The 16,372-nt window shown below is 45.9% G+C and overlaps 1 protein-coding gene across 5 annotated transcripts in view; it reads right to left on the bottom strand.

Annotated features, from left to right (window-relative positions):
* The window catches only part of PSD3 (pleckstrin and Sec7 domain containing 3), a 165,349-nt gene that overhangs the window by 70,149 nt on the left and 78,828 nt on the right, over nt 1-16,372 (bottom strand). For all 5 annotated transcript variants that reach the window (XM_030566482.1, XM_030566478.1, XM_030566480.1 and 2 more), the window contains one exon: nt 10,917-11,006. In XM_030566482.1, the coding sequence (XP_030422342.1) occupies nt 10,917-11,006 (90 nt within the window). The remainder of the gene's footprint in view (nt 1-10,916; nt 11,007-16,372) is intronic.

The raw sequence follows: 16,372 nt of genomic DNA, 5'->3' as shown, positions 1-16,372 counted from the left end.
CAAATGGGGCACTTAGCTGTCAAGTGTGATTCCCTGAGGCACTTCAAACAGGAGTCGTGTGGATCTCCCTTCGGCATCGGCTTCTGGCAGGCCGAGCCCATTTTAAAACCCGGTGAGCCGTGCATGGGCTCCGGCACCGGGTTCATGGAAGGGGCTACTTCCTGAACCCTGCTAACTATTACTAAACTAACTATGTTAGCAAAGAAAAAACGTATAACTATACAAATATATATATAAAAGGATTATAACTGCATAACTATATACGAGAACTACGAGTAGCTAGGGAAGTGGAGGACAGCTAAGCCGCGCTCCACTGTTCCAACGACCGACACGGGCGGTAAGAAGGAACTGAGGAGCGGGCGGGCCGGCAGGGCTATATATCAAGCGCCATGATGGCGCCACTCTAGGGGGCGACCTGCCGGCCCACTGAGTTGCTAGGGTAAAAGTTTTCCGACGAATGTGCACGCGCGGCGCACACACCTAACTGGAATGTATATGAGCAATCACTCGAAGAAGAACATTCCTTTTACAACTGCTAGAAATATAGCAGGAGAATGAAGAAACTTCACTCCCTAGCTAGACCCTTCCCTCAGCCCACAATAACATAATATTGTAGGCCATACTATTTTTTATTTATACCAAAATAGGGATAACCTGCAAGGGAATCAGGTCCTGTTATTACATTACTTGTTTTAATAACTATATTCTAATTACGTCCTCTGCTTGCAAAGACAAATAGGATTATACATTAATTGAGACTTCCATTTAAAAATTATCAGCATATTATTTAATATAAAAAAGTCATTAAGTTAAAGTTGCAACAGAAGATGTACCATGGAATACAGCCATAAAAAAAAAAAAGCCCATCTAGTAAAAACCTAGACATCACAACTGAGGTTAATGAAGGGCTGGTTTCAGAAGCAACTGCTGAATCACACATATGTGTAAACACAGAAAAAAAATCTCTGGCTAGTTCATTGACAACCTCGACTCTGCCCTTGCAATAAACACTCCCAACAGTGCTGAAGCCTAAATTGCCCAGCCTAGATGCTCTTCATATGGCCTTCTCTCAGAACTATATGTACAAACGCTCATGCCATCCCCTGATTCATACAGCTGAGCACAATCCATGAAATGAAGGCTACTTTAACAACGGCGGGGGCTTTACACAGGTGTCCTGTCTTGCATTTTGTGCAATGCCTCCTAAAAGATGGAGCACAGAAGGCAAAGGCCAGGGGGCTAAGCTGGTCTGTGGTTTAAATTAGAGGTTGCTCCCCCTGGGCTGCCTACAGGCTGCACAGCACTCCCTGTGGAGCTCCTTGCTATGGACACAGCCCTCTGACATGCTCCATCCTGTTCCTAGCCCCACCTCCAGCATGCCCCCAAAGCCTGGGCGTGTGGAAGGGAATAGCACAGGGGCAATGAAGTCAGGTCTATGTTGCTCCAGTGCCAGGAGAACTCTGCCCCCAGCCCCTGTAGCTCCTGTGTGGCTCCTACATGCCAGCGAGACTGGAACCAGCCCCTTAGGGTATGACTGTACTGCACGCTAAGCCCACTCTCTGACTCAGCTTGAGTCCAAGCTCCACTTCCATCCACACACGGATCAGTTTGACTCGGGTCAGCCAGCACTCATGACCCAAGTCCGAGGACCCTACTTTGGGGTGCATCAGAGCCAGTGCCTGTTATTTTGCAGTGTGGACTCAGTTCAAGCTACACACTCAATTCAGCAGGTTGGCATAGTGCAGCATGGACATGTGAGCACAGCTGAGACCTGGGTCCAGCAACTGTAAACCCAGGATTGCAATGCAGTGCAGACACTCGAGTGCGGGTTGGGAAACCCTGAGTCCACAAGCCCAGTCCCACAGACTTGGGATTACAATGCATTGTAGACTTACCCTTAGTGTTTACTATTATCTTATTAATACCTCACACTGGTCATCATCAGGTAATATGACCTTGAAAGAAAACTAAGTGCTCTATTTAACATCAGGCATCAAAGAAAAACATCAACATTCAAGCTGCAACCCAATGTTCTTGTTTGAAGGGATAACAGTTGAAGTAGGTCACGGAGAGTAGCCCAACGTCATTCTCAAGGTGTGATGACTAACAGAATGCAGGAACACAGAGGGTTTATACAGCAGTCATACCAAAACCAATGGAAACGGCATTTTAAAAAAAATATGGTATAAATTGTATTTCTACTTCCCCTTCCCCTGAGTTGCAGTACAGAACTTAAATTTCTAGCAGATCAGTGGGTGGAAGATCAAAGAATGGTTTTTCAGAATTTGTTTTCTACCCACATGGAGGTGGGAGTAACATGTCAGAAGGACCAAAATGTGTGTGTGACATTGTATTAGAGATTTTCCAACTCAGAAGGATCCAAGGCTTCTGATTTTAAAGGGACAGTCATTTCTGAATAGTATTGTATGTATTTTCCGAACTGACAATCTTGACAATTTAGAGGGCTAGATGGAAAGCTCAGAATTTTCATGTCATCTTCGAGAACTGCTAAACATTTCAGGTAACAAGTCAGACTGTAACTGACAGCTTTTATTATTTAACATGATGAAGAAACTGATTGTTCCCACCTGTAAGAGTCCATTTTTAAATGATCCATCCACAGATAACACATCAGTGAGACTTTGCCTTCTTGGATGAAAACCAACCCTTCAAACAATCACTCAGAAACCGGTACTAAACCACATAGTTGCTGCTGCTAACACTGGAGACTCTGAGCTGACTCTCCCTCATTCTCTGCCCCCTACAGGTCCGCACAAAGAGTCGAGCCCCATTGTGCTAGCTGCCCTATAAACATGTAGGGAGAGAGAGTTTCTTCCCCAAAGAGTTTACAGCGCAAATAGCTAAAGAGCAAGAGCAGCACAGAGAGGTGAAGGTCACTCAATCCATCAGCGGCACAGTCAGGAACACAACCCAGGTCTTCCAACTCCCAGCCCAATGCTCTGTTCACTGGGCAATCCCTTAAGTCTATAAGAAGAGAATATGTATTTCTAAACAGCTATTAAAGGTTTTGTCTCTTGAGCTGTTCGTCACTGTTCAAAAAGTTTTATCTTCCTCTATTCAGAGGCACAAAGCTGGCATACAGAATTTTTTGCTGCTAGCTTGTGTTGATTTCCCAGACAAAACACTAGGGCTTATCTGCCTTTAGAGAATACAGATATTAGATTTTTCTGCTTACCTGGTTTGACTCAAAATCCTGGAATCTGGAAATAAAGTATTGTAGGAACTTTTCATTATCTAGCAATCATCTACCTTAACAGCAACACAACACTTATCATGCTAATATACCTCTTAGGGACAGATTCCAATACCCCTTCTCACACTGTATTCCAATAAGACTATTCAGAGAGTAAGGTACTATTCAATGTAAGGGTATCAGAATCTCACTGGTTAGAGAAGCTAATTAGCAATAGATGCTAATTACAACAACTATCTGCAAGATATCATAGTTCACAGTTCTTCATGACAAACAAACAGGTTTGCTTTAACTGGCTAAGGTAGCTAACAAGTTATAATCCACAACACTCGAAACCACTAGCTACAGGAAAGAAAGATTAAGCCCACAGGAGCACTGGCAGCAACGGTGGGCAGGATTAAGGTGATGTGGGTGTGACCTTGGTGACGGGCTGAGCAGTGTTAATTTGTTAGGGGAATGGGCAGTACATGTCTGTTTAGGATGATATATGCATGTAAGCAGATGGTTTTACTCTGCATTTTCTCAGCTTTGTGTTTTTCAGGATGGCATTATTACTTCTCAGCAATCTGAATGGTTTTTAGACAAGTGATTTTTCATATTTAAATGTATTACAATGGGCTACAGAAAACAGCCTGTAAATTTTGTCCTTTCTGGGGTAAAAACTAAAACAGATTGAAGAAGATCAAATGCTTTCATTTTGGGGGGGGGTGTGTTGTTTTGAGTTCTTCTGGTGAAATGTTCTTTAAATTCTTGATCTCATATTGAATAGAATTCTATGTTTTCTTTTTGCTGTCTATACTTCTTGCTGTCTTCATTTGCAATACTATACCAATAAAAACACTCTAGGAATTAATGCTGTCAACCAGTGGTCCTCAACCTTTCCCTGCTGACACTTCCTCAGGACTCTCTTCTCTTCTAAATGTGAGGTAGCTGGCCTCCCCTTTGCATTTTGCAGCAGCAGGGGGTTACAACCCCTTAGTGCAGAACCCTGCTGTACACAAATGTAAAGGCGAGCAGAGGATACAAAGAAAAGCAATTAATGTGCACACAGCAGCGTGATCAGTAGGATTTTCTCCGGGTAAATAAGAGAGGAACAACTAAGCTACTTTAAGCTTGCCTCTTTTCTCCATTAGGCATCTGAAATAACTGGACTGGACCAAATAGGATGCCAGGAATCCTCTTCTAATCAAGTGTTTCCTTTGGAAGGTTTAAGGGGGAAAAAAACTCATGCTAGACATAAAGGCAAGAGACAAACTGAAACAAAACCTTAAGTGCAAGAAACTGACAGCAAATTGAGACACACACTGCCTCGCAGCTTCCATAGGAAATTGCACAGCCCAGGAAACAGATCAAGTATTCATATGATTTCAGAAACTACGGGCCAGATTTTCAAGAGCTCAGCACCTAGTAGCTCCCACTTAAAAATGTGGCCACTGCATTGAGGCGCCTCTATGGGAGATGAGCTGGTGCTCAAAATGGCTTTGAAAAATTGGGCCTTAAATGTCCAAGTCTTCAAGCTGGATTTGAATCCTACCCCCATCAGACATTTCCTGACAACAGTTACAACCAGCTAGTCTGTATTACCGTATGCTGTACTCCTGTCTCTTCTCCTTTTGGTACAGTTACCCTAGTGCACAGCTCTCTAACCTCCTGTCAGCTTTATGAATAGCCAACACCTTCCATCAACACAGCAAGCAGGTAGCAATTACACAACTGGCCCATTTCCATTTCATGTGTTATGGGGAAATGGGGCAGCCACAGACATCCTGCTGGGCACCAGCCAGCTACAGGACTCACATGAGACAGACAGCTATAGCTATGGAATAAAACCTTGTCTCATTCCAGCTTCCTCCATCATCAGTCCAAGGGGGTAACTCATAATAAATTATCTTGGTTCTCTAGGGACACTATACCAATCACTCTGAGTCCAAAGAAAACCAAGTACTGCCTTGGGCCCTATAGGCAGGGATCACCTTGGCTCAGAGCTCAATAACACAGTGTTCTTCCCTAAAACTATAGAGACCCTCTCATAGCCTAAACATTGCCTTTGAGGGTGTCTACGCAGCAGCTGGAAGGTGTAATTCTTCAAAGATGCTTCAAAGGAAACTGCAAAATTCTCCCATTTCCCTTATTTCACCCATGATTATGTCATGGGTGAAATTTCTACATGGCCCCAGGACTATTGACTAGCTTATGTGCTGTCATAATTGTGCACGAGTTGAATCTGTAGATACTGTTCTTCATAGCCGTCAGGCCAGAACTCCTGAGCAACAAGCCAGTGACTTCCACCCAGCAGGTAACATATCTTACACATGCAACTTTTCCTTTTAAAATGTTATTGGTTTATTGCCCTTGAATTTGATAGATCAGCTCTGCTCTGGATTGTGCCCTTTTGAAATTAGAGCTATTTGCCAGGATGAGAAAGGGTTAATATTTTGCCTTTCATGCCCTTTGATTCCATTTCCTCTTACTCATCTCCTTTCTAAACTAAAAGGGCACTAATTGTTTGGCTCTCCGGCTAAAACCCTCTCACTCCACACCACAGATCACCCACATGGGTCTTCAGGAATCCTTTGACAGACCTGGTATGCCTTTCCGGAGCGCTGGTGACCAAGCTGAATGTTGTATCCAAGGTGAGGATGGAGAGTACCACTGATTTAGTGAAGACTGAAGTATTTGCTGGGTTATTCTCCTGATTTCATCTCACTGCGTACAACTGGATACCTTATTAACTTTGTGAACATCCAGCACCCTTCCAAGGGCCTCACTCATGCCAGTGTAAATCCACAAGAACTCCAGCAAAGTCAATGGAGTTATACCAGAGTAGAGGTGTTATGGGTTAGAGGAGAAAAGGACCCCTAGATAAATTCCATCTATTATCTAGTCCAGGAGTTCTCAACCTTTTCCACACTGAGATCACCCTGCCCCCATCACATTTAGTCAGGATGTAGTCATGACCTCTCTCTCTACACTGCTCATTCATTTTCACTGGCCTCTGGTGAATTTAATCTGCGTCTGTGTTGCCCAATTTCTAAATTTTATTATTAGATTTCCCACCCCCACCCCCATCCCACTCCCTGACTTTACACTAACTAACCAGAATTTCAGGTATGTTTGCTCTGAAGAGCTTTGAGTTCAGCTTGCTACCCTGGGTTCTTCCATTTATTGCAAATCTGCCGCTGGTCCCCAGTTGTAAATTTATGTAGCTGTGTGATTCCAGATTTGCTTTAGGAGTGAACAACACAACTACATAAGGCTATATAGATACAGTCATCATTGACATTTCATATTCCTTGCAGGGTTTTATTAGACTTTCAAAGATCAAGGAATTTTTACTAGAAAAGTGTACTATTTCAATGGGCTGAAAGGGAAACACTACTATGAAGTCAGGATCGACTTGTCTAACAGATCACAGGCCGATATGATGCAAAATCCCTCGTGTGGCTGGCATATGTAAGCTCAGAATCAAAGGGTGGGATTTTAAAAAAAGCCTCAGTGCCTTTGAAACATTTCACCCAAAAATCTAATTCTGCCTAAATTCAGTGGGCCTGATTCTCCCTCTCTTACACCAGTTAACACCATAGATGTCAATGAAGTTCTTCCTGATTTACACCTGTGCAAGGGAGGGGAGAATCACAGCCTGGGCGCCTGATTCTCATTTACCTCAAGACCCTTTACATCAGTCTGATGACATGGAGAGGCCTCTGAGTGAGTGTAGTAACAACTGGCACTCACTTCCAGGCCCCTGCACTGCCAGAGCACCATAAAGGGGCCCTTAGTGTAAAGAAGACTCAGGTCCAATATCTCCATTTATATTGTCCATTAGTAATTCATGGCAGCTGCATGGGACGTGTGACAGACAGTTTTACTGCAGCTAGGGTGGAATGAAAAGCAAGCCAAACATCTCTCCCTGCCTGTTAAAGAACTGATTGGATAAATACTGCAATCAGATCTCAGGGGAACCAAGCTTTAAATCTTAGTTACTTATGCTTCTATGCCTCTACGGTTTTCAACATTAAAAAAAAACTAACCTCAGATCTGACAAAGGGTGGGGAGAGGGGAGGAAGGAATGGATCACAGACTAAGGTATCAGAGTAAAGCTCTATTCAGTGTTGATGAGCAGATCTGCAGGAAGACACAAGGTGCTGAAGATTGGATCTGGATTTCTCATTTAAAATTCCAGCAAGAATAAAATCCCAGCTCTGGAAGCAGTATCAAAGACTCTGCAGCCTAACTCTAAAGCTCTGTGCTGTATATCCAAGTGTTGATATTGTACAAGAAACCGCAGCAAAACAAAGAGACCTCTTTGGGGGAGAGGGGGAATCAGAGAGCTTCTCAAGCTGAGAATGAAGAGAGTTTACCTAGCTCCCAGCAGTCTCACCATTCTACTTCACAGGATGCAGAGAGCTTCATGTCAGCAAACCAAAATGTTGCTATTTCAAAGGCATACAAAATAAACACACTGAGCCAGACTCTGCTCTCAGTGGCACTGAAGGTTAATGGGACTGACTGAGTATAATTAGAGGCAAGAGTTAATTTTTACTTGATCTTTGGTTGTTCTAGATATCATGCAGGAGAGCAATATCTGCAGCTTTTAGCTAAATATGGCTCTTCCTTTCCATGGCAATTCAGACTCCACTTGTGACATACACCAGGGCCAGCTTCCTGGAGAATTAGCTAGATGGTTCCTGAGGCTTTCAGTTATTTTCTTTTCCCTTAGAATCATAGAAAATCAGGGTTGGAAGAGACCTCAGGAGCTCATCTAGTCCAACCCCCTGCTCAAAGCAGGACCAGTCCCCAACTAAATCATCCCAGCCAGGGCTTTGTCAAGCCTGACCTTAAAAACCTCTAAGGATGGAGATTCCACCACCTCCCTAGGTAACCCATTCCAGTGCTTCACCACCCTCCTAGTGAAATAGTGTTTCCTAATATACAACATAGACCTTCCCCACTGCAACTTGAGACCATTACCCCTTGTTCTGTCATCTGCTACCACTGAGAACAGCCGAGCTCCATCCTCTTTGGAACCTTCTTAGGGTAGTTGAAGGCTCCTATCAAATCCCCCCTCACTCTGCTCTTCTGCAACCTAAATACGCCCAGTTCCCTCAGCCTCTCCTCGTAAGTCATTGCCCCAGCCCCCTGATCATTTTTGTTGCCCTCTGCTGGACTCTCTCCAATTTGTCCTCATCCCTTCTGTAGTGGGGGGCCCAAAACTGGACGCAATACTCCAGGTGTGGCCTCACCAGCGCCAAATAGAGGAGAATAATCACTCCGCTCAATCTGGTGGCAATGCTCCTACTAATACAGCCCAATATGCTGTTGGCCTTCTTGGCAACAAGGGTACACTGCTGACACATATCCAGCTTCTCGTCCATGTAATCCGCAGGTCCTTTTCTGCAGAACTGCTGCTTAGCCATGAGCCTACAAAAATAAAAATTGATTTTCCCTGCATCCACTAAACTTGGAAAGTATACCTTTAAGCCCAGCTCCATATAATGGAAAATGCCTAGCTTGCCAGTGAGAGGAGAATGGAGAAAGAATTGTGACTTGCAGAGGTCCAGTTCTCTCCCTGACCCCTGCTGTATTGATGAGAGGTGGGCGTCTGGTATTCTCAAACTCTTGTTCACTGCTATGTTTTCAGCTGTGACATTATGCCACCTTGTGGACTTTGCACAGATCTAACAGGAATTGCGAAGGCAAGAGCAAGGATACTAGAGAGACACCGTTTTTAGGGGTTCTGAGTCAGACACTGAATCTGCTTTCATCCATAGTGTTCCTAATGGAACAGTTAAATTAAAAGCATTTTGCTGAAGCACTTTGCTAAATAAAGGCCTATGTGACTGATTTTTATTTCTAAACATGAAGCCTGTATCGACTGCTAGGATATCCGCTGCAGACTGCCAGTAAGAGCTATTGAAAAACAACTCTACTGCTTTTCGGTACATTCAGATTTACTAAGAAAAAACAATGAGAGGCAAACCCTCAGTTGTGCCAGAGCAGAATCGGGGGACAGGCAACAGTGGCTCTAAAAGCTATGTTTCTGCCTCCTCCCCCTCTGATCCTGGGGCTGGACGGGGGTCAAATCAGCCTCCCACACAGATGAGAGTATCTGCGGGTCAAGGGCAGGGACTGATGGAGAGTACTGCATTCCTGCCAGACCCTCTTTAGCCCCCGAAACAACTCCTCCAAACCCCATCCCACTCCCTACGCTGGGATGGGATGGGCTGGCACAGAGCCAACTATCCCAGGTTTATAGCTACCCATTCAGGATAGCTTTAAGGTCAGTGCTAAAGGTCCTTAATAGCACAGGCCAGGATAATGATCACTATTCTTCCAACAATGGAAAAATAAACAGCAGGTGAGCCCAATGGAAATCTTCCTTTTGTACACTAAATGGGCTATTTAAAGACCAGCATTGGAGATCTAGATAGTCAATAAGAGCCTTTAATTAGTCTGCCAAGTAATTAGTCTGCCAAGTAATCCCACTATGCCTCTCCAAGGCAATGGTAGAAATGAGTTTACCTATGAGCGTCCTTTCAGTGACACTTTGATTATTAACCATCCAGGCCAAGACTTTTATTTTTTCTGAACAGGGGCTTAAATTTAGTAAACAGAGCCCAGAAGAAGCCAAAAGTAACCAAAGAAACCACAAAAATTAAAAATCAGGGGGGGTAGCCGTGTTAGTCTGGATCTGTAAAAGCAGCAAAGAGTCCTGTGGCACCTATTAGACTAACAGACGTATTGGAGCATGAGCTTTCATGGGTGAAAACCCTCTGCGTTGGATGCCGACAAAGTGGGTATTCATCCATGAAAGCTCATGCTCCAATACGTCTGTTAGTCTATAAGGTGCCACAGGACTCCTTGCTGCTTTTAAAAATTAAAAAATGACCCTGATCTATATACTGTGTCTTGCGTTTCATTAGAGGCCTGATCCAAAGCCCGCTGAAGGCAACGGGAATCTTTCCATTGACTTCAGTAGATTTTGGGTCAGGTGCTAGGTGCAACAATATTTCATATTTTCCCATTACTGAACAATTCATGAACTCTAGAGTAAACTCTTGTCTCCCTTCAAACAGCCTGATGTTTCATGTCAACAACCAAACAAAGGAAAAGAAATATTTCCCCTATTATTGCTACTAAAACAAGATTAAGCCAGCTCAGGCTTTCTGCAGTTATTCACATTTGAAGACTCGCAAAAATTATACAAACAAACCCTGAAGAAAAGCAGTACAATTCATTCTAATCTGAAATTATCTCTCTCATTTTGATGTGAAAGCCCCCATGCGCCACTTCCCAAGCTCTATATAAAACTTATAGAATACACAATTCAAGGGTCCCTCTTAAATATTCAGTTGCAATAACTGGCTGGCTTTGTTCCTGCTCTTATCATTACATAGCACTCGTAGATTGTGCCACACCTTTGTTTCCTTTTATTAAAAACTCTGGCCTCAAACCTGCAAAGACTAATGCACAGACTTACCTTTATGCACTGCAAGTACCCGCATTGGGACTACTAATTGACTTTGTAGGAGTGAATTTTTTTATGTATTTTGGGAGCAGAGAAAAGCCCATTCACCATCGTGACTGACAAATAGGAATTCAATAAACCGCATAGTCTATTTTAACTGTGACTCAGGAACCAGTCAGTGAAGGCACAACCAAATCTCTTATTTTAAAACCCGCTGTTAAATTCATCCCTTACCTTCAGCAACCCCCTAGGGAAATCTTTGCCTTCGTTCATCCCCTGAAGGTTGGCAATGAATTCGTGGCAGGTCATCTTTTTCCCAATGTTCTGGAAGTCACCAAAAGATACATTACAGAAACATAGCCAGATTGGTGCTGTTGTCTAACAACAGTTAGGCCTAAGAAAACCATGTCTGGATGGATGGCATCTCCTTGCTTTAGTCTTTAAGCCCAAGGCAGGCCGTGCAGAGAAGCATTCTCAGAATTATACAGACATCGGTGCACACACGTCTTCAGGAACCCAGCAGGAAAACGCACAACAAATGTGTGTTAATAACCCAGCCTCCTGTTCAAACAATGGATGTTAGGTAGTACACAAATATCATAATGAGGATGGAGGTGGTGGTGGTGTTTCTGAGCACTTGCCCTGTGCTCTTCATCCACAGATCTCCAAGCATTTAATAAAGGGTGGAGTTATGTTCACAGAACTTTAAGGTCTGAATTCACAGAAAGCTGGGGCCATGTTGCCAAAGCTGCTGTCCAGAAGCTAGAAAGAACTTCTTCCACCAGGATTACAAACTGAAACTTGAACTGGAAAATAATGCTCTAAATTAAACCCCATATTTCTAACCCTAACTTTCGGTGACTCCCTGAGGTTGGGGCTGCACTGGCATTTGCAATCCAAAGGGCCTTTTTTGGTGTATAGCTGGAGTGGGCAAACTTTTTGGGCTGAGGGGCACATCTGGGTGGGGAAATTGTATGCAGAGGGTTGGGGTGTGGAAGGAACTGCGGGAGAGGCTCCAGGAAGGGGCTCAGGGCAAGGGACTGGGGCAGAGGAGGGGTGCGAGGTGTATGAGGGGGCTCAGGGCAGGGGGTTGGGGTGTAGGAGGGGTGCAGAGTACAGGAGAGGGCTCAGAGCAGGGGTGCAGGAGGGGTGTGGACTGAGAAGGGGGCTCAGGGCAGGGGGTTGGGGTAAACAGCGGTACAGGGTGCGGCAGGGAGTTGGGGTGTAGGAGGGGTGCGAGGTGCAGGCAGGGGGCTTAGGGCAGGGAGTTGGGGGGCGGGGTGCAGGAGGGGTTCGGACTCCGGCCTGGCGCCGCTTACCGAAAGCAGCTCCAGGGTGGCAGCGGAGCGCACCGGGGCTGGGACAGGCTCCCTGCCTGCCTGCCCTGTCCCCGGCCCCGCACTGCTCCTGGAAGCGCCGCAGCCCCTAGGGGAGTGGGGGCGGAGAGCTCCGCGCGTGCTGCCCTTGCCATGCCTCCAGGTACCTCCCCCAAAGCTCCCATTGGCCGCGGTTCCCTGTTCCTGGCCAATGGGAACTGTGGGGGGGGGAGGGAGCAATGCCTGGAGGCAAGGGCAACGCATGGAGCCCTCTGCCCTCTCCCCCACCCACGGGCCGCAGGGACATGGTGCTGGTTGCTTCTGAGGTCGATGCGGGGCCCACAGTGCCATGGGGGACAATCCTGTGGGCCAGATCCAAAGCCCTGAGAGGCCGGATCCGGCCTGCAGGCCGTAGTTTGCCCACCCCTAGTTTATAGCCTCACTTGCACTCAGGTGATCAGCAGCAGGGTCAGAGCACCCAGGTTACCCTGGCCTGGCTGTGAGCAGCCACACTGCCAAGGCCTACCCAAGTCACTGTGACCTCACTGGTGCTGCGCTCCCCCGTGTGTGTCACTAGGACTTCCGGAGGGCATATCCCATGGATCTTAGCACTGCAATAAGCTGAGCCACTTTATGATTCTTTCCCAGTGAACTTTGGGAGAACTTGTCTGTCCATCCGGGCACATGGGGGAATCCTGGGAAGACATTGAATCACTCACTACAAAGTGGGCAGGTTACCACCCTGAGTTAAAGCCGCACTAGCTTATGCCCTAGCTGGGTTAAAAGCACCACAAAACTCTGATGAGAAGGCTCCATGTGTGACAGGAGCTGGGTTAGGGACAACAGGTGAGGAAGAGCCTGGGTTCACTCTGCTGTGCAGACAAGCCCTGACAGACTGAAGGAGCTCCATCTATTATACAAGTTATGGACTTTTAGGGCTACATCATCCCTTGTTCTTTGTGCCTGCTACTTCTCACCAGAGCACACGGGCAGGGAGAGGTAAGGAGCAGAGGTAAGTGAGCCACCCCCACCACATCACCCAGCAATGCTGATCCATCAAGGAGATGCTACACTTTGCTACAGTATAAGCCAGCAATAAATTACTCCCCTTCTCACAGAGCAATGGGGCAACCAGGAAGGAACTGTGCCGTCAGAAGGGTGTCTGACCTACACTCTCTCCTGGGGCAGTACATACCAGCCCCCAACCTGGCCCTAACTCCTGCTTTTATTAAGCTTCAAGAAACAGCTCTCAACGGGTGAGGTTTTAATTTCAGATTTAGGCTTTTGCCGCTAAAGTCAGACCCTAAAATTACAATTCATTTCCCCACCTGAAGTGGGTTGTTACCCATATTAATAGGTCCCTTCTTAGATCTTCTTTTCCAGCACATGGTAACTGAAGTGGCTTACTCCAGTACATGGAAAGAGGATGAACTGCAGCAAGACAGGGAGGAATAAAGGGGGTTCATTAGACCCATTCATTTACTTCTTTGGTAGGTTTCACTGCATAACAGAGACATGCTAACAGCCTGGAGCACTATACTGGAGTTAGAAAACAGGAGTTACAATATGTGCATTCAAAGTTATAAACACCCAACTTACCACCTATAAGGTAAAAGTAAAAGAATAAAAAGATTATAGATGATCCAAGGAAGAAAAGGACAAGAGAAATACATGCAGGATTCTGTTACTTGTTATGGCAGCTGCTCTGCGTTCTCCAAACTTAAGACAACATGGCAATAACCACCAGTCACAGAAATCTGCAAGGTCACACGGTCTTACGACAAACAGAATCAGCTTAGCCTCAGCAGTAGTGTAAAGGGATAGTCTCCAAGTAAACAACGGAGCAATCTCTGGGGCACATTCCTGTATCTTTATTTTTACTCATGAGATGTGCCATCAATCTCAATGGGACTCCTGGAGGAGAAAGGCACTGTGCTCAACATGAGAGGGTAGCGGAATGTGCCTTTCTGGGAGTAGAGTTTGCTTGTAACTTCTTTTCCCTTATAAAACCTGCAAAGCCACTTAGGGGCTTTGGATGCTCACTCCCCATTAAAACTAATGGGAAATAGATGTTTAAGTCCCTTAGACAACTTTGAAAGTATTAGTTGTAACTTTTATAAGTTCCTTGGAGTTGCTCTGAAGTCTGTACAAGGGGCAACCTCCTTTCTTGTAAGAGCCACCCCCAAAGTTCCCAAATGTTTGAAGGACAGCAAGGACAGCTCTGCCTTGCTTCGGTTAGAATATCCCCTACCCATTAAGAACCCAGTCTGCGTCGGTCCATGGGGTGCTTTAAGGCAGGTCTCCATGCATTATAAATAAATTTTCTGAAATACAAATTAAACAGCCACATCAAACCAATTTAAGTTTGTATTTGTCCCACCCTACCCCCACATCTCAGGGTGTGATCACATAGCTCCCTTTCTCTCCACTCTCCTTGGATGGCGATAGGGCGGCTGAGGTACAGTGTGTGTCCTTGTATTAATTTTAACCTGAAGGGCACAGAGAGGCTGTCTGGAATGGTCTGCTGGAGCAAGGATAACTCAGGCAAATGTCAGTCCTTCTCTGCCACCTAGTGGCTATGAGTAGAATGGCACTGAATGAAATTGCGGCTAGAAATTGTGGTTAGATTCTCCCAGGCTCATACACTGTGTCAAGGAGTCTTGCCCTCCCTTGAACAAGTGCCTGTCAGACTTGTTCCTTTTAGGGTGACCAGACAGTAAGTGTGAAAAATTGGGACAGGGCATGGGGTGTAATAGGCGACTATATAAGACAAAGCCCCAAATATCAGGACTGTCCCTATAAAATCAGGGCATCTGGTCACCCTAGTTCCTTCTGTGCACCAATGGGACACAAGAAGACATACGCCCCCAAGAGGCAGGGAGGGTGTGTGGCCACAAAGTGAGACCACTAAGTTAGGGAAGGAGTTTGCTGAACCCATTGTAGGAATGTGTCTCCCCCTGAGAGGCTACTTGCTTCCCTGAGCGCAGAATCCCTCCTGAAAATCCTTCAGGAGAGGGAGTTCTGCACTGCACCCAACATGGATCCATGTCCAGCAGGCACAGTAGAGCCCTGTATTACGTCTCCAGTTAAAGCGTCATTGCGTTAAACCTTTTCCGGCTCTGTCCAACAAGAACAAACTCCACTTCCCAATGGAAACTGGCATGGAATCCAGATTTCCATAAGAATCTCACTCTACTCTCTGCATTGCCAATACCATTATCTTGGAGAGTAAATTACTCTGGGCCAGATGCTGTAGTCATTCACACAGGCAAAGCTCCTACTAACTTCAGTGGGGTTTCACCTGCATGACAGACTGCAAGGTCAAGCTGTTGTTGGGTAGCATTTGCTTTTGTGGAAATGCAAGTGTTTTCCGGAAACATCACATGCTGAGTAGTTCTTATTCATGCAAGCCAGCCGGCTGACTCCTGAGGGTACTCCAATACTCCTGAGGGTAAGTGCTATTCCATGTAACTTAAGGGGTGCAGAATTAGACCCTAGATGTGTAGTGGAGACCCCCCAAAAATGTGCAGCAGAAGGTTAAAATTCAGAGCAGTCATATCTCACCATAAGCACATACAACGGGGTGCTTAGAGCACTGAAATATATGCTATGTGGTCTCCTACTGCATCAAGTGCGCTGGACACACCTTTGCCTTATTTGGCTCATGCGTGTTTTCATATCAGCTGCAGAGGATACTGAATGGACGTTAACTGTGGTCACTTCATCCAAGAGGCTTTCAGGTCATAACTGGCTGCCCAAACATTCCCATTTCCTCCCAGGTTCTTTCTCCTCCTCTCCAGGATAGCAAAGCCCCAGGGAAGGTAGAAGCCAACAGACACTGCTGCTGCCAGGCCACAACACGCTGCTGTCCCCAGGAAGATGAGCATCAGGAGGATGAGCATCACAAAGGAGGATGAGCATCAGGAGGAGGAGTGCTTTCAGTTTCCCTACCCAAGGGCTGGGCAATGCTGCAACTGGGGTAGCAGGCACAACCCTCCTGGAGGTCGGGAGGGGCATGCAGGGAACCACACCCACTCTCACGCCCCTTCTGGGGGTGCAGCTTTTCCCCCGCAACAGGATCTGTTGGCTAGTTGTCAGATGACCGCCTTTAAAATATCCCATGGAGGAAGCAGTATCTGTGCTCTGGGGAGCATAAGGACTGCAACTGTATCCAAGCACACGGGTGGCGAGGATGCCTATTCGCCTTGTGCCTCTAGCAGAGTGGCCAGTTGCAGTCCTGATCCCAAGGAGGAGCACCATGCAAAACAAGGAGCGCCTGAGAGGGCTGATCTGCAACCAGCACCACTTCCTGAAAGCTCAACTTTGACAGGGAAGCGCTTCCTGAAAATAAGGGAAGAGCATGTTCTTAGCATG

Source organism: Gopherus evgoodei, chromosome 6 (assembly GCF_007399415.2).
Source record: "Gopherus evgoodei ecotype Sinaloan lineage chromosome 6, rGopEvg1_v1.p, whole genome shotgun sequence".
Lineage (NCBI taxonomy): Eukaryota > Metazoa > Chordata > Testudines > Testudinidae > Gopherus > Gopherus evgoodei.
This window is presented reverse-complemented; position numbering and strand designations above follow the sequence as displayed.